At 49.8% G+C, this 24,121-nt stretch overlaps 4 protein-coding genes across 15 annotated transcripts in view; 2 read left to right on the top strand and 2 right to left on the bottom strand.

The window, feature by feature from the left end:
* The first annotated feature begins 2,444 nt into the window (after positions 1-2,444).
* Positions 2,445-6,770, top strand: Hpdl (4-hydroxyphenylpyruvate dioxygenase like). Its single transcript, XM_075945933.1, has one exon. The coding sequence runs from the start codon at positions 5,400-5,402 to the stop codon at positions 6,513-6,515; it is 1,116 nt and encodes a 371-aa protein (XP_075802048.1). The 5' UTR covers positions 2,445-5,399; the 3' UTR covers positions 6,516-6,770.
* Positions 6,771-7,218: 448 nt separating this feature from the next.
* Positions 7,219-15,684, bottom strand: Mutyh (mutY DNA glycosylase). 12 transcript variants are annotated; one of them, XM_075946420.1, is made up of 18 exons: positions 15,621-15,684; positions 14,315-14,443; positions 13,360-13,527; positions 11,819-11,936; positions 10,614-10,762; positions 10,494-10,533; positions 10,296-10,369; positions 10,131-10,172; positions 9,979-10,050; positions 9,790-9,903; positions 9,609-9,706; positions 9,386-9,530; positions 9,254-9,308; positions 8,906-9,097; positions 8,676-8,812; positions 8,441-8,593; positions 8,216-8,257; positions 7,219-7,397 (listed from the first exon to the last, which is right to left on the bottom strand). In XM_075946420.1, the coding sequence occupies exons 4-18, from the start codon at positions 11,928-11,930 to the stop codon at positions 7,272-7,274; spliced, it is 1,551 nt and encodes a 516-aa protein (XP_075802535.1). In that variant the 5' UTR covers positions 11,931-11,936; positions 13,360-13,527; positions 14,315-14,443; positions 15,621-15,684; the 3' UTR covers positions 7,219-7,271. The 12 variants fall into 12 exon arrangements, with proteins under 12 accessions (XP_075802535.1, XP_075802536.1, XP_075802545.1 ...); XM_075946421.1 differs by lacking the exon at positions 15,621-15,684 and adding an exon at positions 15,403-15,466 and having other exon boundaries at positions 13,338-13,527; XM_075946430.1 differs by lacking the exon at positions 15,621-15,684 and adding an exon at positions 15,403-15,466 and having other exon boundaries at positions 8,216-8,342.
* On the top strand, positions 15,587-19,459 carry Toe1 (target of EGR1, exonuclease). The gene is made up of 8 exons (XM_075946418.1): positions 15,587-15,703; positions 16,412-16,554; positions 16,637-16,677; positions 16,999-17,095; positions 17,212-17,370; positions 17,625-17,884; positions 18,081-18,243; positions 18,323-19,459. Exons 1-8 carry the CDS (start codon positions 15,652-15,654, stop codon positions 19,031-19,033), a joined length of 1,626 nt encoding a protein of 541 aa, XP_075802533.1. The 5' UTR covers positions 15,587-15,651; the 3' UTR covers positions 19,034-19,459.
* Positions 19,363-24,121, bottom strand: part of Tesk2 (testis associated actin remodelling kinase 2) — a 105,560-nt gene continuing 100,801 nt past the window's right edge. The window contains exons 6-11 of the mRNA XM_075946416.1: positions 22,949-23,031; positions 22,307-22,391; positions 22,013-22,096; positions 21,718-21,804; positions 21,192-21,309; positions 19,363-20,955 (exon numbers count right to left, since the gene is read on the bottom strand). Of these exons, the coding sequence (XP_075802531.1) occupies positions 20,243-20,955; positions 21,192-21,309; positions 21,718-21,804; positions 22,013-22,096; positions 22,307-22,391; positions 22,949-23,031 (1,170 nt within the window). The 3' untranslated portion in view covers positions 19,363-20,242. The remainder of the gene's footprint in view (positions 20,956-21,191; positions 21,310-21,717; positions 21,805-22,012; positions 22,097-22,306; positions 22,392-22,948; positions 23,032-24,121) is intronic.

Below are 24,121 nucleotides of genomic sequence, written 5' to 3'. Positions count from 1 at the left end.
ATACGGCCGGGCGATAGTGGCGCACGCCTTTAATCTCAGCACTCGGGAGGCAGAGGCAGGCGGATCTCTGTGAGTTCGAGACCAGCCTGGTCTACAGAGCTAGTTCCAGGACAGGCTCCAAAGCCACAGAGAAACCCTGTCTCGAAAAACCAAAAAAAAAAAAAAGTACACAGATACTTCATACACAAAGTAAATAAATCTAATTTAAAGGTTGATGAAGCTGGCTTTTTATAACGACTCAAGGGGGATCTATTTTTAAAAAAAAAAAAAAAGGCAGGAGAGTTCGTCAGGCCCTAATCTGCCACAGGGAATATTTCTTTTCTTTTTTTAAAAAAGATATTTATTATGTATACAGGGTTCTTCTTGCATGTATCCTGCAGTACAGAAGAGGGCGCCAGATCTCATTACAGATGGTTGTGAGCCACCATGTGGTTGCTGGGAATTGAACCCAGGACCTCTGGAAGAGCAGCCAGTGCTCTTAACCTCTGAGCCACCTTTCCAGCCCCACAGGGAATATTTCTGTCTTGAACCTAAGAACAGTCAGAAATCCCTGGAGACTTTTAATCGGGACAGTAAATTAACTAGACCTCATTCGCTTCTCAGTTCTTGCTCAGGGACAAACTCAAGTTCAGGAAGGCAATTAAAGGTTATTGTGTTGTCCAGATTATTCCAAATAATGGAGATGGAAGAGAAAAGGAAAGATTGCAGGACTTCAGAGGAGTTACAGAAACAGAATGGGCAGGGATAAGGGACACGGAGGTGGGGACTGAGGTATTAGGAGGGGATCCGGAACCCTGCAGGTCTCTGGCTAGGACAGCTACCAAGAAGACGGAGAACAGTGTTGGGTCTGGAGGATTTGAGGGACCTGTGGGACATTCATGCCAGGAAAGCAAATAAGCAGTTGAATAATGTGAGGAAGGAGACATCATCTGGGGACACAGCTTGGATTTTTAAGAGCAGGCAAAGGGACTAAGCATGCTGTACACCCGTGATCTCAGCACCGGTTCAGAGGCAGGAGGAGCAGGAGTTCAGGTTACTCAGATACACAGCTCAAGACCAACCAGGGCTGCGCGAGACCCTATATCTGTGACTAGTGTTGGGAGGCTGAGGTCAGTCTGGGCTCTAGAATGAGACCCTGTTTCAAAGACTCAACAGAAACAGGATACTGTTCAAGCATGACCAGCACTACCACCCCAGCTGAAACTTCGTACTCCTAACATCCCAACTCCCCATCACCTCCTCAGTTCTGGAGGCCACCATTTCTGTGAAAGGAAAAAGAATCAGTTCAGAACCCCCAAGACCAAGTTCTCAGCACATGGATTTGTTCGCCCTAGAGGGACAGAGAGCAGGGGTTAAGATACAAGGACAGGAGATAAAGGCTGAGGAAGAAGGGGAGGGGAACAAGGGAAAGGGAGCAGGGGTATTTGTGGCAGGACAAAGGATGCCTCTAGATAGAAAGGAGACAGACGCGGCACATAGGAAAATGGCTGTATATAAAGGAAAAAGGGGAAGCCGGCGATGGTGGCGCACGCCTTTAACCCCAGCACTTGGGAGGCAGATAAAGGCAGATCTCTGTGAGTTCGAGGCAGCCTTGTCTACAGAGAGAGAATTCCAGGACAGGCTCCAAAGCTACAGAGAAACCCTGTCTCAAGAAAAAAAAAATAAGGAGAAGGAGGAGAAGGAGGAGGAGGGGGAGAAGGAAAAGGAAAGAAAGAAAAGGGAGAAGCCCTGTGTTAGGGTGAGGGGTTTAATTTTAATTGAACATGTTAATTGGGTGAGACAAAGGTGGGGGCTGATTGCTGGTCTTCACTACTTCACTACTACTATGCCAGGGATGCCCTTTGTCTTGGAGATATCCCCATCCCCACTACCAGGCTCCAATACGTCCCTGCCTGCCTTTTTCTCTTTCCTCCCTCCCTCCTGCCCTCCCAACTAGCTCCTTTCACTTAGGGGCCTGTCCTGCAGCCTCTCCCCTGGCTTGAATTGAATGTGCTTGCTACACAGAGCTATGCACTTTAAAAGTTAAGCTGGGAGCTGGGGATGTAGCTCAGTTGGTGGCATGCCTGCCTAGCACGTATCAGGTCCTAGGTTCCATCCCTAGCATTTCATAACCAGGCGGGGTGCACACCTATAATCCCCGCACTCTGGAGGCAGGGGGATCTTCAATTTAAAGTGATCTCAGTTATAAAACGTGTTAGAGGCCAGCCTGGGCTACCAGGAGACTGTACGTTTTGTTATTGTTGTTGTTTTAATTTGTTAGTAAATATGTATATTCTACAACTCGAAAAAAATTAAGGTCACCTTCTCTGTGAGGTTTTTCTGAGCCAACCCAAAGCAGTCAAGTGAGGAGAAACGGAGGCGGATCCAAACACGAGGGAGCTTTCGGAGCAGCTTCCGGCGGAAGGGAATGGTAAAAGAGCACAGAGCAGGACCAGGAAAGACTTGAATGTGGCGGATCCTTAAAGAAGTGAGCTGCTGGGTGGCCCAGGGGGCAAAGCGGGGCGGATCCGGGGAGGGGTGAGAGGCCATTCGAGGCCGTTGGTCTGTCCGGAACCAGGAACCGGGTAGGACGAGCCAGGAGAGCTAGGATTTCCTAGCCCGCCGAGTGAGCTAGCGCTGTTTGGACTCGACACCTGCCGGAGGGGCGCTGTTCTACGACTTGGACACCTCAACTTTCCACAGCCCAAGATCACCCCTACCTCACCTGCCGACACAAGGCGGGAGTGGCAGGAAGCTACCGCTGTGCGGTGACCTTGCTCTCTTGCCTGCGAGCTCCCTTTCCTGTGGGTTCCTCCGTTTCGCTTCCTTCTTGCCGACTCCAGCACCCCCAGCACAGGTAGCCACGCAGGAGGGCAGTGGTCAAGCTGAGAAGCAAGCTCCGGAACCCTGAGTGGATGATGTTCTGGACACCGACATCACAGGGGACCAACACTGCAGCCACCTCTACCTTCACCCCTCTGAAAACCCAGTTCATTGCAGTGTCGATGCTTTTCCCTGAAAAGGAGGGGAACTGCAAGGCTTATGGAAACTAAGTGATTTTGCTGAACTGTGGTGTACTCGGGGTGTACCCTTGAAAGCAAACTTCTGGGACTGGGTCGAAGACTTGGAGGGTATGGATTGTAAAGCCCTGACTTTAAACACACTCAGGGCAGCCTGTTTTTGCTCTAGCATTCAGAGAGCCGTATTTCCAGGTCTCCTCCCTCACATTCCACCGAAACCAGGGCTTTCCTGAGTGCTCTAGGAGTGGTTCTAATCTGTGTTGCCTTGGAGGCTACAGTCTTTTTGTGACCCTCTTGTCTTGGTTGTGCAGTCTGACCTAAATCCGCTACTAGCCAGGACAAAGCCGCCTCAGTCCAGGCCCTACACAGTCAGGGGTTAAAGCCCAGGCCTCTTGCTAGGTTCCTCAGCTCCACAGGCCTGAGAAAGCCAGCCCAATCTAGGATCTAGTAATAAGGACATGTCCTTTCTGGTGGGAGAGCAGGTGAGGCCTCCAGTGTCCCACTGGCTAGTCTTCCATCTACTGCTGTGGTTTAGGCAGCACGAGTCAGGTAACTGGCATCCTGCTCAGTGTGAAGGATTGTGGGAACACAGATCTAAGGTGGAAAGACTGGGCCTTAATTAAGGGCACACTTGGCCGTAACTACACACTTTTTCCAAGGCAGTCCTTACACTTTCCACGGTGCTTCAAGCTTAGAAATCTTAGGGAATGAAGCTGAGGTCCAGGGGGATATGAGAGAAGAAAGGACAGGGGCTAGGATGTAGCTCAATGATAAGAATATTTGCCTAGCATTTACAAGGCCCTGAGCTCAATCCCTAGTATGGGGGTGTTGGGGGGAGTCATCATGAATTAATGCTACAAGACTCCCCGAAGGGAGTCACAGCTTGTTCTGGGTCACTATCAGAGCTCCTTGACTTGGCTGCCTAACCTTTGACCCAAGCTAGTACAGTCTCTGCCCACCCCCACCTCCCCAAAGAGGTCACACAATACCCTCTGGGAGGTGCCACTTGACCCTGTGTCATGAGAATAAAACAAAGCTACAGCCACAGCTACAATTGTTTGAACACGCACACTGTCTGCTTTAACCACAGCCATCTGAGTGAGCGTTCTTGCCTAGTGTGTGTGAGACCATGAGTATTGATCCTCAGCACCAGGACAGGGGAATCCCATTTTTGCAGATAAGGAAGAGACAAAGTAAGCAACATGGCCAAAGTCATGACTATTAGAGCTAGATTTCTAAGCCAGGTCTCCTTAACTCTGGAATCCATGTTCTCCTGATCACTGGTCAGCAAAAGAGGTCCTGCCCTGCCCTCCTACTTGCAACCCTGAAAACCCAGCCACGCCTGCTAGTCTAAGTCAGGTCCCCTCAGAAGCCTTCTGACTGACAAAGGAGTTTCCGGCCAGGCCAACGGGGCGTCTTCTCTAAGGTTTTCTTCTGGCATTCGGCCCTTTCGTGTCCTTCTCTAACCTTAGCTCAAGGCCCTTCTGGCTGAAACCCCACAGGCTTCTTCATCCTAGTGACTTCACTCATCTTGGGGGCCCTGGCTCAGATCCCTAAGTTGTGGCTGGAGTTCTGTTAAGGTGGTGAGCAGTAGTTCCTCACAGGAACAACAATCAAACAAACAAAAAGGATTTCCTTTTTCCTACCTCCAAGTCTCGATTAGTTGCAGAAATAGACTTGAAGAGGCAGTAGAGATTGCCTGGATGGTTGGAAAGATATGTAAATGTTTTCTCTTTTACCTATTTCTCCGCTCCGTTTTGGAGATTGAAAAAAATATATATCTTTAAATAGTTTAATATTAAGAAAATAAGACATGAATGGAGCACTAGGACCTGAAGACGGACTCCTGAGTAAAGAAAAAGCACCAGACTAAGAAATCCCGTGCTTGTGGAGGGAGAATTCAGGCTCCTCCCCCACCCGAGCAGAACTTCTGAGGTCGTGAGAAGACTACTCCTGGCACCGAGTGAAGGTGGCTATTGTGACTTCCCGAGCCCGGGAAGGGGTGGCTCAGTGCCAAGGGTGTGACCTGGTCCAAAGCCCTGGGATGGAACTGCCCTTCGTCCCGGCTGTACCCGAGGAGACCCGTTCTGGGTGAGAGGGCGTGTCAAAGGCGGAGCATCCAGCCCAATCTCCCGCCCCGCTCAGCGTCCGCGTGGTTCTCATACATTTTACCCCCAGAGCCCGGGGTCCTTAGCCGGCTTCTGGTTGAGGTTGCGCTGCAGAGAGGATCAATCCCCCAAGGTCTGACTGTGACCTCTGCCCAGAAAAAGACCGAGGAACGCGCTCTTCGGGCAGACCTGGGCTCCACCAGCTTCCAACAACTAGTCTGGGACCAGGAGTTTTGGAGTTCGAAACAAGTGAGCCTCCCCAGAAGGACAGAGCCGGGGTATTGGACTCGCCATGGCTGCGCACGCCCGCCGTCTGTGCCATGTCGCTTTCCATGTGCCAGCTGGACAGCCCCTAGCGAAGGATCTACACCGCCTCTTCGGCTTCCAGCCCCTGGCGGTGCGGGAAGCCGGCGGCTGGAGACAGCTGGCCCTGCGCAGCGGAGACGCAGTCTTTCTAGTGAACGAGGGCTCTGGGCCGGGGGAGCCACTGTACGGCCTGGATCCGCACCACTCGGTACCCAGCGCCACGAACCTGTGCTTCGACGTGGAAGATGTGGGCGCCGCCGCCCGGACGCTGGCGGCACGGGGCTGCGTGGTGCCGGTACCACCCACTAGCGTGAGGGATGCACAGGGCACAGCCATCTATACAGTGGTCAGCTCTCCGGCTGGTAACCTTAGCTTTACGTTGCTGCAACGCACTGGCTATCGCGGATTCTTCCTGCCTGGATTCAGACCGCTGCCTTGCGCGTCTGGCCCTGGCTGGGTCAGCCACGTGGACCACTTGACCTTGGCCTGCACCTCTGGCAGCTCCCCTACTCTTAGGCGGTGGTTCCACGACTGCCTAGGGTTTCGTCACTTGCCGCTGAGCCCAGGTGAGGATCCGGAGCAGGGCCTCAAGGTGGCTGCAGGGTCTGGGCGAGGGGGATTAAGGCTTACTGCCCTGCAGATCCCGCCTGACAGCACGGTTCCCACCCTCGTGCTGGCGGAGTCCCTACCGGGACTCCCCAACAAACAGGACCAGGTAGAGCAATTTCTAGCCCAGCACGGGGGGCCAGGCCTGCAGCATGTAGGACTGTACACTCCCAACATCATGGAAGCTTCTGAGGGGATGGCGAAGGCAGGAGGCCGGTTCCTAGCCCCTCCTGAAACTTACTATCAGCAGCCTGGCAAAGAGGAACAAATCATAGCTGCAGGGCACAAGCCTAGCCTTCTAGGACGGCAGGGAATTCTGCTAGATGGCGCTAAAGACACATTTTTGCTTCAGGTCTTTACCAAGTCCCTCTTCGCTGAGGACACCTTCTTTCTGGAGCTGATTCAGAGACAGGGGGCCACAGGCTTTGGCCAGAACAACATCCGGGCTCTATGGCAGTCGGTGCAAGAGGAAGCTGCGAGGGCTCAGGGAGCCTAACGCCCGCTAGATCTGGGAGTCGCCACCTGTCCTAGGTGCTCTGAGGAAGGAGTCCAGCACAGGCCTGCTGGAGCTGACGCGCCTCACAGGACCACACCCCAGATAAAGCCCATCCTTCCCTTCAGGGCCAGGTGCGGGTCTTCATTCCAACCAATACCCGCCAATTCTAGTCTCTCACCAGACTCCAAAGAGTTGGGACTTAAAATGTCTGACACCTCTAGGTAATAATAAAGGAATGAGGTCGTGAGACACAAGACTCTGAACTAACTGCCTTTGTGTCGTCTCTGCATTTCTTCCCCATCCCCTGAAGGTCTTGGGATTAGTAACCCATGTGCTTTCTGAAGTTTCATTACTTGTGAAATGGGCCCTGAATAAATGATTTTGAAGAAGAATTTAATACAAACCCTCCTCAGTGCCGACCTCCCCAGGGAGAAACAGCTGCAGGTGCAGACTAGGTCAGGATTAGCCCAACCACCTGCTCTAAGATGACGCTCCAATCAGCTTACCTGAGACCCAGAACGGGAGCATTAGATGTCAGCCACGGACAGGTGCTCCCTGCAGCTGCCCTGACTCTGCCAGGGAAGAATACTCAGATCAGAATGCATCCAGAGGAAGTCAGAACCAAGCTGAGTTGTCCATTTTCTGAGCCTCGCAAAAGTAAGTGAAGGGACTAGAGAAAGTGCAGAACGTTCTCCAAAAGGACTACAGAAATAAGCATTTTATTAGACTGGATTTGGGGTGGGCCTTCCAGAGGCATCACTGGGCTGTACTGTTGGGTGTGTCTGTGGGAATATGAGGCTGAAAGAAACTATCCAGGATTTGCTGCCCCCGGCTGGGTTTTTTCCGGCTTGATGGAGTAGACACCCGGGACCTTTTAGAACCCTGTAGAAAATCCAAGGTGGGAAATACTAAGTACACGTCAGGGAATCTTCTGCCTGCCCTACTAATCTAGCCTATAATGCTATAGGATTTTCCACCTCCCCAAAATGTGCCCCCCAAAATCTTGCTAGATGCAAAGCTGGGGCTGGGGACATGGCTCAGTTGATAGAGGGATTGTCTAACATGCACAAAGCCCTTAGGTTTGCGTCCCAGTGCTGGATAGGTGCATGCCTATAACCCTTCGTGAAGGAGGATCAGAAGTTCAAGGACATCTTCAGTTGCACAGTGTGGGTGAAGCCAACCTACACTAAATGAAACTGTCTGGGGGCGAGGGGTGGAGGCATCGCTCAGTGGTTAAGAGTGTGTACTGCCCTTGCAGAGGACCTGAGTCAGGGACCCAGTATATATGTTACATGGTTCACAAGCACCTATAACATCAAATCCAGGGGATCCACTGCCCTCTTCTGGCCTCTATGGGTACTACACTCAGTGTACATATACCTACACATAGATACATACACATAGTTACAAATAATAAAAACAAATCTTTTTCTAGGACCCAAATTAGCAATTATTTTCAGTAAGCAGCTTTTCATGATCCTTGTCTCACAGATGGCTCCCTACCTCAGATCCCACGGAACCCAGAGCAAATACTATACATCCCCGTGACACCAGAGCCCACACCAGTTTGTTCTTGTTCTCCTGTCCTATAGTCTCACTGTACCATCAGTCCCTAGTTCACAATGGACGTCAATACATGACTTCTAAGAGCCCCAGAGGCAGGCCTGGGGAAGATGAGAGGATGAGCCTCTGAGACTCACCTTGCAGGTGCCTCGCCGATGGTCTTCATACATGCGGAATACCTAGCCAAGAAGGAGGTGGGGGGGGGGAACAAAACAGGACTGGCACCTTCTCCAAAAGAACCAATAGCTTGAGTTCCACCCTGGCCTATGGAGAGCCCCAGCAATTTTATTTAAAATATACATTTCTTTTTTCATTTATACAGCAATAAGTTCATATAAGAGACAAACAAGACACAAAAGTACCTTTTTCATGGCAGTGGAGACAGCTGCATTGTGGAATTCCTCCCAAGTCAACCATCGAGCACCAGGGGGTGCAGGGGTCGCTGGAGTCTGTCCTTCTAGGGACAGACTATATACTTGATATGTCAGTTTGATGTGAGAGAAGACGTGGATCACCTGGGGAGGGAAGAGACGGAGCCGGGTCTGTGAATGTTAACATGGATGGAAGTGCTCAATCCTGGCACCTCTGCTAACCTACCTCTCCCAGGTGCTGGGGACGAGTGGCAGGGAGGGGTCCGGACCAGCTCTGCAGTTCCCGCAGAAGGGTTTTGTACTGATGCTGGCCTGAGGGCTCCAGGGTGACAGACGGAAACTCCCAGAGTCCAGCCAGCAGACCTGATGGCAGCCAGATAAGGGGTCAGCGTCTGGCACTGCCCCTTTGTTCCTCGGCTGCTTGTGACCCTGACCTCCAGCCCCACAGTCAGGCACCTGAGTGAGGCCTCTGCACCAGCAGAATGAGGGGACTCCCGCTGGTCCTGGGCTGCTCCACAACACAAGTGGCAGAGTGCTCCTCCCTGGGAGGCCTGCGGCTGGCCTTGCGAGGAAAGTTGGCCACTCCCAGAGAGGCGTCCCAGGGTTTTGTGGGAGGCAGGCAAAGCTGGCACTGGCTAGTCTTGAGAGCTGCACACAAAGATTCCAAACTCTGCTCAGGCCAAGTGGCCTTAGTGTCAAGCCCAGGGGGAGGCTTAACCCCACTGCAGAATCTTACTCAGACTTGAAAAGGCAGCTCCCTAACAGGGCCAGGAGAGGCAAGCTGGGGTTAGGGCTGGCGCTTACCACACTCCTCTACGTCAGGACTGCCTGGCAAGGCAGAGAGCTTTTCCTGCTCTACCTGAGAGACATAGAGGAGGGTGTCATAGGGCAAGGGTCATTCACTAGGTCACCCTAATTCGTCCTTAAGAAGCTTACCCTCTGGTATGCCTGGCATAGGCTCTGCACAGGGCACTGGCTGCAGAGAGGGTGCTGTGGGGTACACACTGTGGCCCCCAGCTCCATGGCTGCTTGATTGAAGTCCCCAGGCCGGGCTGGATCCACGAGTTGATGGGCTAGGCTCCTAAAAGTAAGGCACACTACTGCAAGCAAAAACGCTCTGGCCAGACCCTTCCCGGTTTCCATCATCCCAGCTTCTTACCAGAGATGACCAGAGACAACGGAGCTACTGGGATCAGCACCAATGGCGCGGACTCGGCACAGCACCCGTAAGACATTCCCATCCACCACACCAGTTACCTGGCACAGAGGAGCCTGGGAGTCAGACTGGACGTGGAGGAAGGAGGGTGTGCACACTGAATATGGGAGGCATACAGGTTTACCTGGCCAAAGGCAATGGAAGCAATGGCTCCAGCTGTGTAGCGCCCCACACCAGGAAGGAGCTGCTGCAGGGTCTCTGCTGTCCGTGGCACATGACCGCCTAGCTCCTCGACCACCTGGTTGGAGTAGGAAGGTTCAGTGTGAAGACACCCGAGGCTGCTGGCCTCCTAGTCAGTGCACCACCCATTTACCTTCCTAGCTCCCTCCTGCAGCCGACGGCCTCGAGAATAGTAGCCCAGGCCAGACCAGAGCTGGTTCACCTCCTGTAGGTGGAGGTCGGAGGTCAAAGATCGGTGGTTGGTCCCTCAGTTGTTTTCATTCTCCCTACCCAAGGGTGGCTCACCTCCAGGGAAGCACTGGCCAGGTCCTGAAGCGTTGGCCACTTCTGTAGACCCAAAACGGGCAAGAGGAAATAAGGTCAAGGTCGAGGGTGTGAGAAGAAGCCTTTTCCGGAGTCTAGGGGTCTAGCCGACTCTCCCCTCCCTCCCTGGCGTCTCCCTGGCGTCACCTGCATCCATCGTGTATAATAGTCGATCACCGTGGCAACCTGGGTCTGCTGCAGCATAACCTCTGACACCCATACTGGGGAAGGGGGTTAACATGAGGTACTGCTAACTCACCTTGACTCCTAGCCCCTAGTCCCCAAACCTAAACATAGTCCCTAAACTAAGGACTTGCAGGCACAGAAGCCCAGTTTTGTACTGACCAGCATAGGCCCGCCTGTCCAAGTTGGCTTCCTCCTCTACCTGTGAAGGAAGCCACAGGTGAAGACTTAGAATTGAAAGGCTGAGCCAGCTGCCCAGCGCACTGTCCCTGTCTCACTTACCCATCTTCTCCAAGGCAGGTCCCGCTTCTCTTGGTCATACCAGCTGAGCAAGTTTCTTCGGAATGTCGTGACATCAGTCATGTCTCTGAACAGATGGTATGGGCAGACAGAGGTCTGCAGGAACTCTTCATCCTTCTGCTTGGCCTGGCCTGCAGGATGACCAAGACACTCCAGATTACCCTTCCCCCCCAGACCTCTCATTTTTCCTTTTTTTTAAAAAATTAATTAATTTATTAAAGATTTCTGCCTCCTCCCCGCCACCGCCTCCCATTTCTCATTTTTCCTTTTAAGAATTATTTTTAAGTGTGCATATATCCGAGGTATCCGACTCCCTAGAGCTGGAGTTCTGGGCAGCTGTAAACTGCCTGACAGCTAAGATGTCTCTCTAGCAGCAGGGTCTCAACAAGATCTCATGGTCCAGGCTGGCCTCAAACTTGCTGTGTAGCCAAGGCTAGCTTTAAACTCCTAATCCTCCTGTTCCAACTCCCCAAGCGCTGGGGTTACAAGGGTGATCAACTACCTCTGGCTCTTCCCTATTAAACATTTTATTCTTATTGTGTATGGATGACGTGAATGTGTAGGTCAGAGGGCAGCATTCAGAGTTGGTTCTCCCCTCCCACCTTTCCGTGGGTCCTGAAGATCAAGCTCAGGTAATCAGGCTTGTGTGACAAAAGCTTCTTCCCACTGAGCCATCCTGCTGTCTTTTTTTGGGATCATTTTTGCACAGGCCCATCAAGGATTCAGGGCATAGCAACCTGTAGTAGCCTGTTCGCACTTGGGGCTTCTCCTACCCACATCCCTCACGCAGTCTTTAGAGCTACATTAGGAGTTCTAGTTCTGTGTAGATTTGGCCAAATTTCTGGTCTTAGTTTTGCCAGTGTCTTTGCTCTTTCTGGGCTACAAATGAAAACTCAATAGTTTTAGTTAGGCAGAATAGGTACCCATGCAGGGTGTTTCCCTATTTTCAAAACTCATTCAGGTTTATAAACTCATTTCATGCCATGAAAGTTGCACGACAGTGATGTGTAGATGAAACTGTTCCATTCTACTGTTAAGAAAATACCCAGAGCGCTTGGCCCAAAGTTACACAGCAGCAGTCAGAATTAGCTTCTTAATCCCTCGGTACACAGCAAGCTTGAATCTGTCCTCTTGTACAGCCAGTGAAACCAGTCCCTTGACACTCTGGCAAGGGCCGAGCTCCTTACCATCAGGGGCAGAAAGCTTGGCCTGGCTGCTGCTAAGGGCACATTTTCCCCTTTTCTTGGGGTTGGCTGGTTGCTTTCTGTGACTCCTGACAGATGCTCGTAGCTTCTTCATGATGACCTGGAAGAGACAGATATAGCCAACGGGGTCAGCCACAATGAGGCTGAATCTGAAGTCCTGAAGGAATTAGAGCTACCTCTCCCCAGATCACTCAGAATATCCAGCTTGGCTTTTTCTTTTCTTTTCTTTTTGGTTTTTTGAGACAGGGTTTCTCTGTAGCTTTGGAGCCTGTCCTGGAACTTGCTCTGTAGACCAAGCTGGCCTCAAACTCATAAAGATCCATCTGCCTCTGCCTCCTGAGTGCTGGGATTAAAGGCATGTGCCACTACTGCCCAGCTTTTCTTTTCTGTCTTTTGTCTGCATGCATGCATGTATGTACCACGTGCTACCCTCAGAGGCTAGGTGTCAGATTCTCTGGAACTGTAGTTACAGCTGTGAGCTGTCATATGCATTCTGGGAACTGAATTCTGCTCTAAGAACAGCAAGTGCTATCCAATGCTGAGCCATTTCTCCAGGCCCCTGTGTCTTTTGAAACGGTCTCACTACGTATTCAAGGCTGACTTCACACCCTGGTCCTCTGTGATGCCTAATCTTGGTTGTCAACTTGACTATGTCTGGAATCAACTAAATCCCGAGAATTTGGGCATGTCTATGAAGAATTTCCTTTTTCTTTTTCCAAGATAGGGTCTCTCTGTGTAGCCTTGGCTATCTTCTGTAGAGCAGGCTGGCCTCAAACTCACAGAGAGCCACCTGCCTCTGCCTCACAAAAATGAGAAAACAAGAATTAAAGAGAGAAAAAGATATGCCTGAGAGCAGATGGCAAATCAATGAGAAGAGACATGGGCTAGTAAATCCTAACTGGCCGGCTGTTAGTAAATACAGCTGGCTGGCTGTTGCTAGGCTGCTTTCCTGGCTATCTTTTCTCTAACTGCAAAAACTTTACTAATAGGAAACAGCAAGATGGCTGAACAGATAAAGGTCCCTACTACCAAGCCTGATTATCACAGCATGTATGGGCTCACATACACACAAAACACACCATAAATAAATAAATAAAAAGAAAAGGAAGGAAAAAGGCTTTAACAAAGTATCTAACACTTCAGAGTGGGAGCTCACTGTCTGCTCAAGCCAATGGCTCTGGGAGGCGGGAACTATGACTTCCATTTCAGCTCAGAAAGCAGAGGCTAAGTAAGCAACTTGACCCCATCTTTGGTTGTGCTGCAATCCTACCAAACCTGTTTTAATCTCTTCCTAACAGTGCTTGGAATTCACCACGTCATTTTCATCAAATGACCCTGCTTTTGCTTTTTTTTTTGGGGGGGGGGATATACAAACTATTGGCTCTGCCTTCTTTCCACTTCTTCCCACTTCTCTGTGATGGCCCCTCCTTTATCCTAGGCCCCTACACCTACAATACTCCAATACTCTGAACAGGACATTCTCCTCCCCTTCATCACCAACCTCCTTTGCCAAACTTGCTCACTTTCACAATTTCTCCTACGGCCTGTTCTCCGAAGAAAGCAATCTTTCCAAGACATGACCATTGCTTCCACAATGTAATCACATGTTTGCACCTGTAATCCTAGTGTTTAGGAGGTGGAGTTCAAAGTCAAGGTCATCTTCAGCTAAATAGTTTGAGATCTCTCCTAGCCTATATGAAACCACAAAAGAAAACAGAAGTGATCATGTTTTTTTTTTCATTTCCATATATGAACTGTTCAACAGCTTCCCATCAATCCCTTAACAAATGTTTTTAGAATTGCCTACTGTGTGCCAAACAGTTTACCTCACTGTGGGTACGACAGAGGTCCTTGTGATCACAGATGAGCAATAGGGGAACCAGGGATGGTAGACACACAAGGTTGTCTCTTCAGAGTGAGAGATGGATTACCTATTTCCCACCTAGAAGGCCGATGACCTCTGCTCTACCTGACAACTCTCCTCCCCCAGACCTTTACTGTGAGCTTGTCAATCTATAGAACCCATTGTCATAGAAGATCTCACAGGTACTTTACAAAGGGTTTTGATGTAGTCACATCTTAAAGTTCTATTGTGCACACAGGGTTAAGTCATCTATCACCAGGAAATCTTTCACCGAACTGTGTTGTGCTTAAATATGTCTAAAATAAACTATTTAGGGTGAGACTCCGGAAGTTAAAGTCAGCACTGGCTACTTAGTTGTGTTGAACCTGACTGCCTTCTTGCCTCCCGAAGATGATACTCTGCTGGCTGTGGTGGCTGCAGAGACCCTCAAACCTCAGCAAACACAGGATTCTTCCAGAGGAGAGCTTATAATCTAACAGAGAACAACACACATAATAAATTACATAAGATATTTCAAAGAAGAAACCCTTGGCATAACGAGGAAAGGTCACACAAGTGAAGGGTATGAAGTTAGGAAAGAGCACAAACGTTTCAGTTTTCTAAAAATGACTCACTCTGGCACGCACACCTTTAATCCCAGCACTCGGGTGGCAGGCAGGCGGGTATGGGTGAGTTCAAGGACAGTCTGGTCAATGGGGCAGGGTGAGAAGTTCCAGAACAAGCTCCGAAGCTACAGAGAAACCCTGTCTCGAAAAACAAAAACCAAAACCAAACAAAACATTGAACAAAACAAGGGTGGTGTTAAGCATGAGTAACCCAGCACTCCAGACGTGGAGATTGAGGACTTTTGTTGTCCTTGTTTTAAAGGAGTTCAAGGCCAGTCCGTGCTACTAGAGACCCTTTTCTTTCTTTCTTTCTTTCTTTCTTTCTTTCTTTCTTTCTTTCTTTCTTTCTTTCTTTCTTTGCTGCTGTTGTTTTTTCGAGGCTTCGCAGGTGCGCCGCCACCACCGCCAGACTCCAGTTTAAAAAAAAAAAAACCCAAACCCTCCACAAACTTATGAGAGGTCTCTATTATTTTTTTAGAGCCTGTGCCAAATATATTTACCATACACAATAAATACTTGTTAAATGAATTAATGGGATGGGGGAAGATTCAAAGGAGATTCCTTTTTCAGTGAGGTGAGGTAATGCTGCATACTGATAAAAAGACACTCCCTCCAGAGAAGGGAAATCCAGGCCGGTAGGAGGAGGATGTGAACGCGCCCTGCGGTGGCACTGGTTTCCGACAGTGTTACTACCTCTCTTATGCCAGGGGTCAAATTCGGACAAGTTGGCTTTTCCTTGATATCCTACTATCAAAGCCTTAACCCAAGTGCACATTATCACTGTGTGAATTATTTTAAAAGCGTTCCTGCAGATTGGTCGCTTTACCACCTATCTACCCGCGTCAGGTAAAACGCCTCCCGCCTCTACCTTCCTCCAACTTTCTGGCGTGGCGTCCACGCTCAGACCCTTTACAAAGTGTGGCGCGCCCATCTCTCCCGAGCTCCTAGGCATGGTTTAGCTCAGCATAGGAGGTGTGCTCTCCTCCACCCCCGGGAATCCTGCGCTGCCCACGCCAGCCCTGGGCTATTAGATGAAAAGATTTGTAGTATCTTAAAAGTTCCAAGTTCCCGCCAGAGCGTGCGGAAAAATAAATTACCTCCCGCGCAGTCTCCAGCCCACAGCCCCGGAGAACCCGCCAAGGGGCGTGGCTTCGACCAGTCCGGACGCTCAGCCAATAGGCACTCGGCGCGCGCAAGGTCCGCGCTCCGCCCGGCCACTCTGAACGGAAGTTGACCCCACGAGACCTAGACGGCAAGACCCGCCCCATCCTGCGCCGGAGTCTCTCAGGGAGACGAAGCGGAAGTCTCGGCGTACCTCCAGAAGGCTGGCGTGGGCGCGCGGCATCATGGCCGCCGGCAGTGACGACGGTGTGCCTTCGGTTCCAGCGACCTCTGACGGTGAGCGACTTCTCAGGGGGTAGCTACAGAAGCCTCGGGGGCCTGTGGAGGGATAAGCCTCGGGCCGGTAGTCCTAGGATCAGGCCTGTAGCTTCTGCTAGCGCCCGCTGTCCTAGGAGACTACAAGTCCCAGTGTGCAGCTCGTGCAACTTTAAAGCCCGTTAAGTTAGATTGTAGAGCAGTGAGGGCGTGTGGGGAGGTGCTGTTTGGCTCGAGCCGGTGGTTGTCAATCGGTAACACCAGGGAAGTGGGGAGTCGTCCACGGTAAGTGGAGCTTAGGTCTAACGTTGAAGCACTCTTGTATCTGTTGAGGCACCATGAGTATGGAGCCTTATGGGCTCTGTGTTTGAGACAGGGTCTTGCTCTATAGCACAGATTGGCTTCAAACTCAAGGCCCTTCAGTTTTATGCTCCTTGTCCTGAGATTACAGGCTCGGAGGAGAAAGAATACTCAAAGGTTGTCTACACTTGTCTCCTGAGTATGTTGCAAAAAAGGAAATGATTTCCCAATCCCACATAAAAGCCACTGCAATACCCAGATGCTCTCTTTCCAAGTTTAGGGCACTGTCCAAAGCTGTGTATAGAGTTGGAGGTTGCAGAATCTCTAGGGAGAAACTTGTCAATGGGCAACCCCTCTCCAACATCTAGCTTGGTGTCTGATCCACTGGGACCTTGTGGGAACATGACAATTCATTTCCCTTATCCCTAGGTGATGTCAACAAAAACACAAAATCTGCAGAGGAGTTTGTGGTACGGGTTCCTGTGGTGGATGTACAGAGTGACAACTTCAAGGAGATATGGCCGTCGCTCTTGCTGGCCCTAAAGACGGCAAGCTTTGTGGCTGTGGACACGGTGAGGTCTGGGAAACAGGACAGGTGGCTGTGAAGGGTTTGATGGGTGTGGGAGATAATCACAGTCCTTTACCCATCCATAGGAGCTGAGTGGGCTTGGGGACCGGAAGAGTTTGCTGAATCAGTAAGTATAAGCCTTTTCTTGTTCATTTTTTGGTTTTTTGAGACAGGGTTTCTCTGTGTCTTTGGTGCCTATCCTGGAAGTAGTTCTTGTAGACCAGACTGACCTCGAACTCACAGAGATCTGCCTGCCTCTGCCTCCCAAGTGCTGGGATTAAAGGCATGTGCCACCACCGCCCTGCATAAGCCTTTTCTTTAACCCCAGGTTTAACACCCTAACAAGTGTGTAGATCTCAGTCCAGGGTTAGGGCATCCCAGCTCTCAGTGGTTTGGGTCCTTTGTGAAACTAACTCAGCCACAGCCATGCCCAAACCCAACTCTTAAGGTGCATCGAGGAACGTTACAAGGCCGTGTGTCATGCTGCCAGGACCCGTTCTGTTCTGTCTCTGGGCCTCGCCTGCTTCAAGCAGCAGCCAGATAAGGTATGAGCTTCCCTCACCCCAGATGTGACGCATGGGGCAGAAGAGCAGAGGTGCTGGAGAAGGCTGGGAGGTTTTCTTCCTAATTTTTGACAGAACAGATCCTCCTTGTTTTTCAGGGTGAAAATTCTTACTTGACCCAAGTGTTCAATCTCACCTTACTGTGCATGGAGGAGTATGTCATAGAACCAAAGTCTGTGCAGTTCCTGGTACAGCACGGCTTCAACTTCAACCGGCAGTATGCTCAGGGTATCCCCTACCATAAGGGCAACGACAAGGTAGGGGTCCAGCTTCTGTTGCCTTGAGTCTGTGTTCTCTGTGGCTTATTTCTCGCTACCATGGACTGACTGCCTAGGGGACATCTGCTTGTAAATATGGAGAGTCACTAGTGACAAGGCTGGGGACACATGAGACGTACGAGGGAGGGTAGCATTGGGTTGGAAAATGAGGGAGTACTTCCCAGGTGTGCCGCACGAGAGCCTGACTGGGCGGGCATTCTGTTCTTCCCACTGACCCCTTCCCTTCCACCTAGGGAGACGAAAGCCAGAGCCAGTCAGTACGGACCCTGTTCCTTGAACTGATTCGGGCCCGTCGGCCCCTGGTGCTACATAATGGCCTTATAGACCTGGTGTTCCTGTACCAGAACTTCTACGCACACTTGCCTGAGAATTTGGGAACCTTCACTGCTGACCTGTGTGAGATGTTCCCAGCAGGCATTTATGACACCAAATATGCTGCAGAGTTTCATGCCCGCTTTGTAGCTTCCTACTTAGAATATGCTTTCCGGAAATGGTGAGGACACGGTTGAGGGAAAGGGGTGGGGCCTGGTATGAACCTATTTCATTCACTTAAGATTATTTATCAAGTACCTACCATATGCCAGGCACTGTTTTTAGGTGCTGAGGATTCAGCAGTGAACAAAACACAAACCCCCTTGTTCTCGTGGAGCTTATATGCTAGTGGAGCAAACCCTCTTGCGCTGTTGCAGTGAGCGGGAAAATGGGAAGCGGCGGGCAGCTGGCAGCCCACACCTTGCCCTGGAGTTCTGCAGCTATCCATCTAGCATGAGAGGCCATATTGACTACCGCTGCTGTATGTCTCCTGTAACCTCCCGTCCTTCTCACACCCCCGGCATCTGCACCAAGTTCTCGGTGAGAACATTCATCTGTTTCTTGGGGAAGGGAGGTTCTGATGTATGGAACCCCTTCTAAGCCTCTTTCCAACCCCTAGGCCTATGGCTGGTGCCCTCTAGGACCTCAGTGTCCTCAGTCACATGATATTGACCTTATCATTGACACTGATGAGGCTGTGGCAGAGGACAAACGGCGACGGCGGCGACGTAAGGACAGACGGAAAAGGGCTTTGCTGAGCCAGCCAGGGACAGAGACCTTTGAGGAAGCTGAAGATGGTCCTCCCATAAAGCAGGTCTGTGAAGATAGCCTCAAGACAGAAATTGAGCAAAAAGTGACAGAGGGTGAATCTAGGGATCAAGCTGAAGATGGTCCTCCCACAAAGCAGGTCTGTGAAGATAGCCTCAAGACAGAAATTGAACAAAAAGTGACAGAGGGTGAATCTAGGGATCAGCTTGGCTCCAAGCAAGATCACAACAGTGACTTAGAGGTGGAGCATAAGGCAACAAATTCTGAAATAGCTGATGTGGCTGCCTCAGAACTGCCAGTGAGTCAAGCCAGTCCTAATCCTGTGCCTGGGGATGGATTGCATCGGGCTGGTTTTGATGCCTTTATGACAGGCTATGTGATGGCCTATGTGGGACTGAGGCACGGACCTCAACTCTGCAGTTCTGGACCTTGGCTTCCTGAATGTCACAATAAGGTATATCTAAGCGGCAAAACTGTACCGCTCACAGTGGCTAAGAGCCAGTTTTCTCGTTCTTCTAAAGCCCACAACCAGAAAATGAAGCTGGCTTGGGGCAGCAGCTGACTCAAACATCTGCCTGGCACTAGACCTAGTGAGAGAAGCTAAGAGTAGGAAAGAGATGTTTGGCTCTGTGTAGTGGCTCATGTCTGCATCCCAGTACCCTGAAGGCTGAGGCAGGAAGACTGCTACAGTTCATGGCCTACTCTAATCAGCCAGAGCTGTATGGAAAAACCCTGTTTCAAAGAAGAAAAAGTTATTTGAGTGGTTAGCCTGTGTATGTTGCGTTTAAGTACTACGGAGTTGTTGTGCAGGTCCTGGCAGAGACAATGAGCGCTTCACTGTTTTCTTTTGTACAGAGGCCTGACGCTGGGGTACAAAATAAGACTAACTAGCACCTGGAACATCAACTTTATTTTTTAATCTGAAAGTGTCTTGGGAAAAGTTTAAAAAAAAATCAACAGAAATGAATTATGAAAATATTTAACCAACTTCATTCTTTGGTTATTTCTTATTGCGGCTCTGTAAGGACAGACTGTTCCCAAAGCTTCAGCTATAGCAGGGAGAAAATCAGTCCAAGTATAATACATTAACCTCTGTTTGTATCACCTGTTGACACATACATAGAGCAGGCCCTGGGGCCTACAAATCAGCCCCACTCCCAACACCAAGGTTGAAAGTCTTGAGGCAAAACATTAAGACTCCTTTATAAATATGAAAATAGATTAATCAACTGGAAAAGTCTTGAATAGGTTAGCTAAAATATCCTTGACCACCACATTGCCTTGTCCCCCCCTTGCATAGAGATGTAGTGTGTGGTCTGACCATACAGTACGTGCAAACAGCAATTATTCAAGTGTCTTAGACATACTGGCAAGAAGCATCCCCGTCTTCAGTCAGGTCTGAGAAACAGCCATGCCCTTCTCAGCCTCCTAGTTAGCTCTAGTGACCATCCTGCAACATATATGCCCCAGAATGGTCACGAGACCTAGGGTGGAAAAGGAGCTGCCTGCCAGCTCAGCCTGGAACTAGAGTCCTTTGGTCCTATCTAGGACGTGACTGTCAGTGGGAGCCAGAGCTCCTTGCTGGATTTCAGAGGCTTAGAATTAGGTTAGCCCTAACTACATTGAGCACTAAAAGCCCAATTTTTAAGCCAGACTTTTCTCAGCCTGCCTGGGGCTCCAGAGAAGAGCCTGGCTGTACACCAAGGGGATCCAGCAGTTTCAGGTAAAAGTCCATCCCTAAGGTGAGGTAGGGATTAGTCCTCCCCCCACCTCACCCATCCTGCTCTCCCTGGGTTTGGAAGTTTATTCCAGAGATGGAGAAGAGGACAGGAGCCATTTGTGGCCTTTCTTCCACCTCCATCTCCTCAGAGGCAGTGTCAACACATGGGCTGGTCCCCTTGGGCTTGGGTCCAAAACCGTTTTCTTCTTGGGGGTTGGAGCAATCCATGGCCTCATGGACTGAAGCAGCCGGTAGGGCAGATGCCCGGAATGGTGGGATCTCTCTTACTCCATACTTGAGACTACTGAGTCGTGGTGGAGGCACATCAGATAGTGATTCCTCACAGCCCACAAATGGACAAGCATGACGCAAGAACTCGGGTGAACCAGGCAAAGAACGCCACCGTCTGGAAGACATGGCCAGTGGCTCCTGACAATCAGCCAGAGGCGTAGTTCCAGGCCCTGGTGCGTCCAGGTCGAATACGAGGGAAATGACAGATTTGCTGGGCAGGTCAAAGAATTTGATCTTGCCACCCTTGAGGTCTTGGCGTGCGCTGAAAGGATTAACTTTTGGGGTATGTGTAGCACCATCTCGTGGCCGATAGTAGGGGTCCAAGACACTGACTGTACGTGGAGGCTTATGAGAGAAAATGTCTGACTGGCTTCGAGACAGCCCAATAGTACGTCTTGGCCGTGGAGACTTATGGGGAATCTTGTCGTCCAGTGAGCTCAGTCGCTTCCCTACATGCGCTTTGTCCACCGGTCCTGATGAACAGTAAGCTGTGTTACTCTCAGTGTAAGCAGACAGTTACACTTTTCTTGAGGAAAGTGAGATATGTAGTTGCCCCATTTTATCAATGAGAAAAGAGGGAAGCTATGTGCCAAGTCACAGCTCTAAGATTGTGTACTACTTGACTGTCCATGCCCACTCCCCTCCCACTTCTGGACCTAGGATCTTTCCCCTGGGGGAATGTCTCACATCTCGGAGTCTGATCTCTTACCTTTAACCGGGGGCTGCAGCTTACTGTCCCTTTCCAACTCTTCTTCCCGTAGGCGGCTCATAATTTCCTCAAGGGTCTTTCCAATCTCTTCAAAGGATGGGCGCAGTTTGGGGTCCATCTGTATATATCCGTACCAGCCATGAGCCCTGCACTGTGCTTCCCACCCCAAAGATGAAATCTGAATCTGTTCCTGGCATCTTTTAAGATTCAGGTTGGGTAACTAAAGTTTTCTCTTGCATTAGGACTGGCTGTTGCTATAGTTCAACAAATAAAACCTGACAAAGCTTGGTCAGCCCTCAGGGCACAGCCAAGGGTCTGCCCTGCAAAGCAGTTTCTTCTTTCTTTGGTCCAGGGTACTCAGGAGAGCCTATAATAGGCCAGAGTAGGAAATATGGTTGGTGCTACGCATCTAGGGAGAATGAAGCCATGCCCCTTATGAGATTAATTTGTAGCTTTTCCCTTTAAGTCCTAACCAAATGAAAAGGGCTCAGCACCTGACCAAAGCCAGGTGAAGAAGGACACTCACATTACAGCAGTTGAAGGTGAGCTGTAAAAACTCTGGGGGGCAGTCTCCCACCATGTGCTGGAAAGCATCATAATCCAGCCCGAAATTCTGTGGATGAGTAAAGTGGAGAAGTGTACAAGGGACATGAATAGATAAGTCATTAATCACACCCACTAATCCTGGCCCACTCAGAAGAGGCTAGGAACTGCCTCAGAAGTAGCTACAGAGTAGTTCCAGCAACTCCACCCCAAGGATAAAACCTTCATAAGCAAACCAACCCCATCCCTGTGGTGCTGGTCACATGCCAGTAGCTCACCTCTGTGCGGGGAAGATAGTCTGGATCAGCTTGGGTGCGGGCAATGATCTCGCAGAGGATGATACCGTAAGAGAACACATCTGCCTGGTAGGTGGTCAGACCTCAGTTTTTCAGTCGAGTAATGAGTGGGATATCTTCCTACCCCACTCCCCCACCTCTTAACAGCCTAGTCTGGGCTATATTACCCGTATTCCATTAACAACAGCGAGATGCTAGCCCTATATTTAGTAGGCAGGATACTGATCCTTTTCTGGGCCATAAAGGATAATCAGGCCTTGAAATCTTCAGACTTACCTTCTCATTATAAGGTTCATCTCGGAGAACCTCAGGTGCCATCCAGAAAGGTGAGCCCACCACAGCCAGCTTCTCACTCCCTAAACTGTGAAGTAAAGAAGAAAGCTTGCCAGTGACTGGCACAATGGGAAGTAACAAAACAAAACAACAACAACAACAAAAAAAAAAAAAACAAGGTTTCACATAGCTTGGATTGTATGTAATGGGAGATGACTTCCAGCTATTGATCGTCCAGGATTTCAGGCATGCACCACCATGCCTGGTTTGTGTGGTGGTGGGATTTTCTCAAGGCTTTGTGCTTTTGAGGCAAACAAGCACTATACTAACTGGACTATGGTAATCCCAGCCCTTGAGTCTTTACTGTTTGTTGAAACAGAGGCTTATAAAGTCTTTACTGAACTCAAACTTGCAGTGATCCCCCTGCCTCTGCCTTGAAAGTACTGGGATTACAGGTGTGTACCACTATGCTTCACTAGACAACCAGATCTCCTGACTGTGTTTTGTTGCTCCCAAAGCTGGATATAGACCTGGATGAGTCCAGTCAAGGAATGAACTTGGGCTGTGGCTAGGTTCTGGCCTTTGGGAAAGAAGCTGGACTTACATTAGTTGTGACCACTGCCTGTGCCCTGTAGGGTTACTCACCTAGCATCAGGAATCTTCTCAGCCAGGCCAAAGTCAGCTACCACTGCAGAGTAGCCATTTTCATCTCTCTTTATCAGGCAGTTCTAGGGTTCCCAAAGAAGAGAAGAGAAGGTGGCTTAGAGTAGGGAGGGATTAGCCAGCCATATAGTTACTACTGTGTCTCCTTGTCCTGTTTCCTGGTGAACCACACACTTAGCCTGATCCCAGGGCCAAAACTGGGGCTTTAATACAGCCAGTGAGGTTGGTGTGATGGCACAGCTTTCAATCTCAACCCTGGAAAGGCAGTGAGTTCCAGGCTAGCCAGGATATATAATGAGACCCAGTGTGATGACTATTCTTTTTTTTTTTTTTTTGGTTTTTCGAGACAGGGTTTCTCTGTGGCTTTGGAGCCTGTCCTGGAACTAGCTCTGTAGACCAGGCTGGTCTCGAACTCACAGAGATCCGCCTGCCTCTGCCTCCCAAGTGCTGGGATTAAAGGCGTGCGCCACCATCGCCCGGCTGTGATGACTATTCTTGATTGTCAACTTGACTACATCTGGAATTAACTAAAACCCAAGTGTCTGGGCACACCTGTGAGAGATCTTAAATCATTTCAAATGGGAAGATACACCTTTTAATCTGGGTCACACCCTCTGCTGGAAGTTATAAAGGATGTGGAAGAAGGAAGCTTGCTCTCATTCTCACTGACATGCTCACACCTTCACTGGCATTAGAACCTATTTCTTTTGAGAACTGGTACATACTGAAGACCAGCTGAGACATAGAGCCTTGTGGACTGAACACCTACTGGATTCTTGGACCTTCTGTTGGTAGACAGCCATTACTAGTCTAGCTGGACAACAGCCTGTAAGCCATTCTAAAAAACCTATTCATTCTGTAATGAATGTTCTATTCCTCTAGAGCAGTGGTTCTCAACCTTCCTAATGCTGTGACCTTTTAATACAGTTCCTCATGCTGTGGTATAAATTTTTTTTGTTGCTACTGTTATGAATGTAAGTATTTTGGGAGACAAAGGTTTGTCAAAGGGCTCACGGCCTTTAACAATGGCTGAGAACCATTTCTCTAGAGGACCCTAACTAATACACCCTGTCTGGAAAAAAAAAAGTCAGACGAGTTAATCCTGGATCTTGAAATGATTTATTTTCATTTTGTGCAATGATCTTTTTTCAATGC

This window comes from Microtus pennsylvanicus, chromosome 13 (genome assembly GCF_037038515.1).
Source record: "Microtus pennsylvanicus isolate mMicPen1 chromosome 13, mMicPen1.hap1, whole genome shotgun sequence".
Lineage (NCBI taxonomy): Eukaryota > Metazoa > Chordata > Mammalia > Rodentia > Cricetidae > Microtus > Microtus pennsylvanicus.
The sequence above is the reverse complement of the archived record's forward strand: the minus strand, read 5'-3'. Positions and strand labels throughout refer to the sequence as shown.

What these genes read in the sequence shown, in the direction of transcription:
- Hpdl (XM_075945933.1), top strand. Translation starts at nt 5,400, where the DNA reads ATGGCTGCGCACGCCCGCCGTCTGTGCCATGTCGCTTTCCATGTGCCA.
- Mutyh (XM_075946420.1), bottom strand. Translation starts at nt 11,930, where the DNA reads ATGAAGAAGCTACGAGCATCTGTCAGGAGTCACAGAAAGCAACCAGCC. An exon ending in TGGCCAGTGCTTCCCTGGAG is followed by an intron (nt 10,051 to 10,130) that starts GTGAGCCACCCT and finishes CTCCACCTACAG; the next exon opens with GAGGTGAACCAGCTCTGGTC. An exon ending in GGTGCAGAGGCCTCACTCAG is followed by an intron (nt 8,813 to 8,905) that starts GTGCCTGACTGT and finishes GGCTGCCATCAG; the next exon opens with GTCTGCTGGCTGGACTCTGG.
- Toe1 (XM_075946418.1), top strand. Translation starts at nt 15,652, where the DNA reads ATGGCCGCCGGCAGTGACGACGGTGTGCCTTCGGTTCCAGCGACCTCT. An exon ending in ACCATAAGGGCAACGACAAG is followed by an intron (nt 17,371 to 17,624) that starts GTAGGGGTCCAG and finishes CCTTCCACCTAG; the next exon opens with GGAGACGAAAGCCAGAGCCA. An exon ending in GCATCTGCACCAAGTTCTCG is followed by an intron (nt 18,244 to 18,322) that starts GTGAGAACATTC and finishes TCCAACCCCTAG; the next exon opens with GCCTATGGCTGGTGCCCTCT.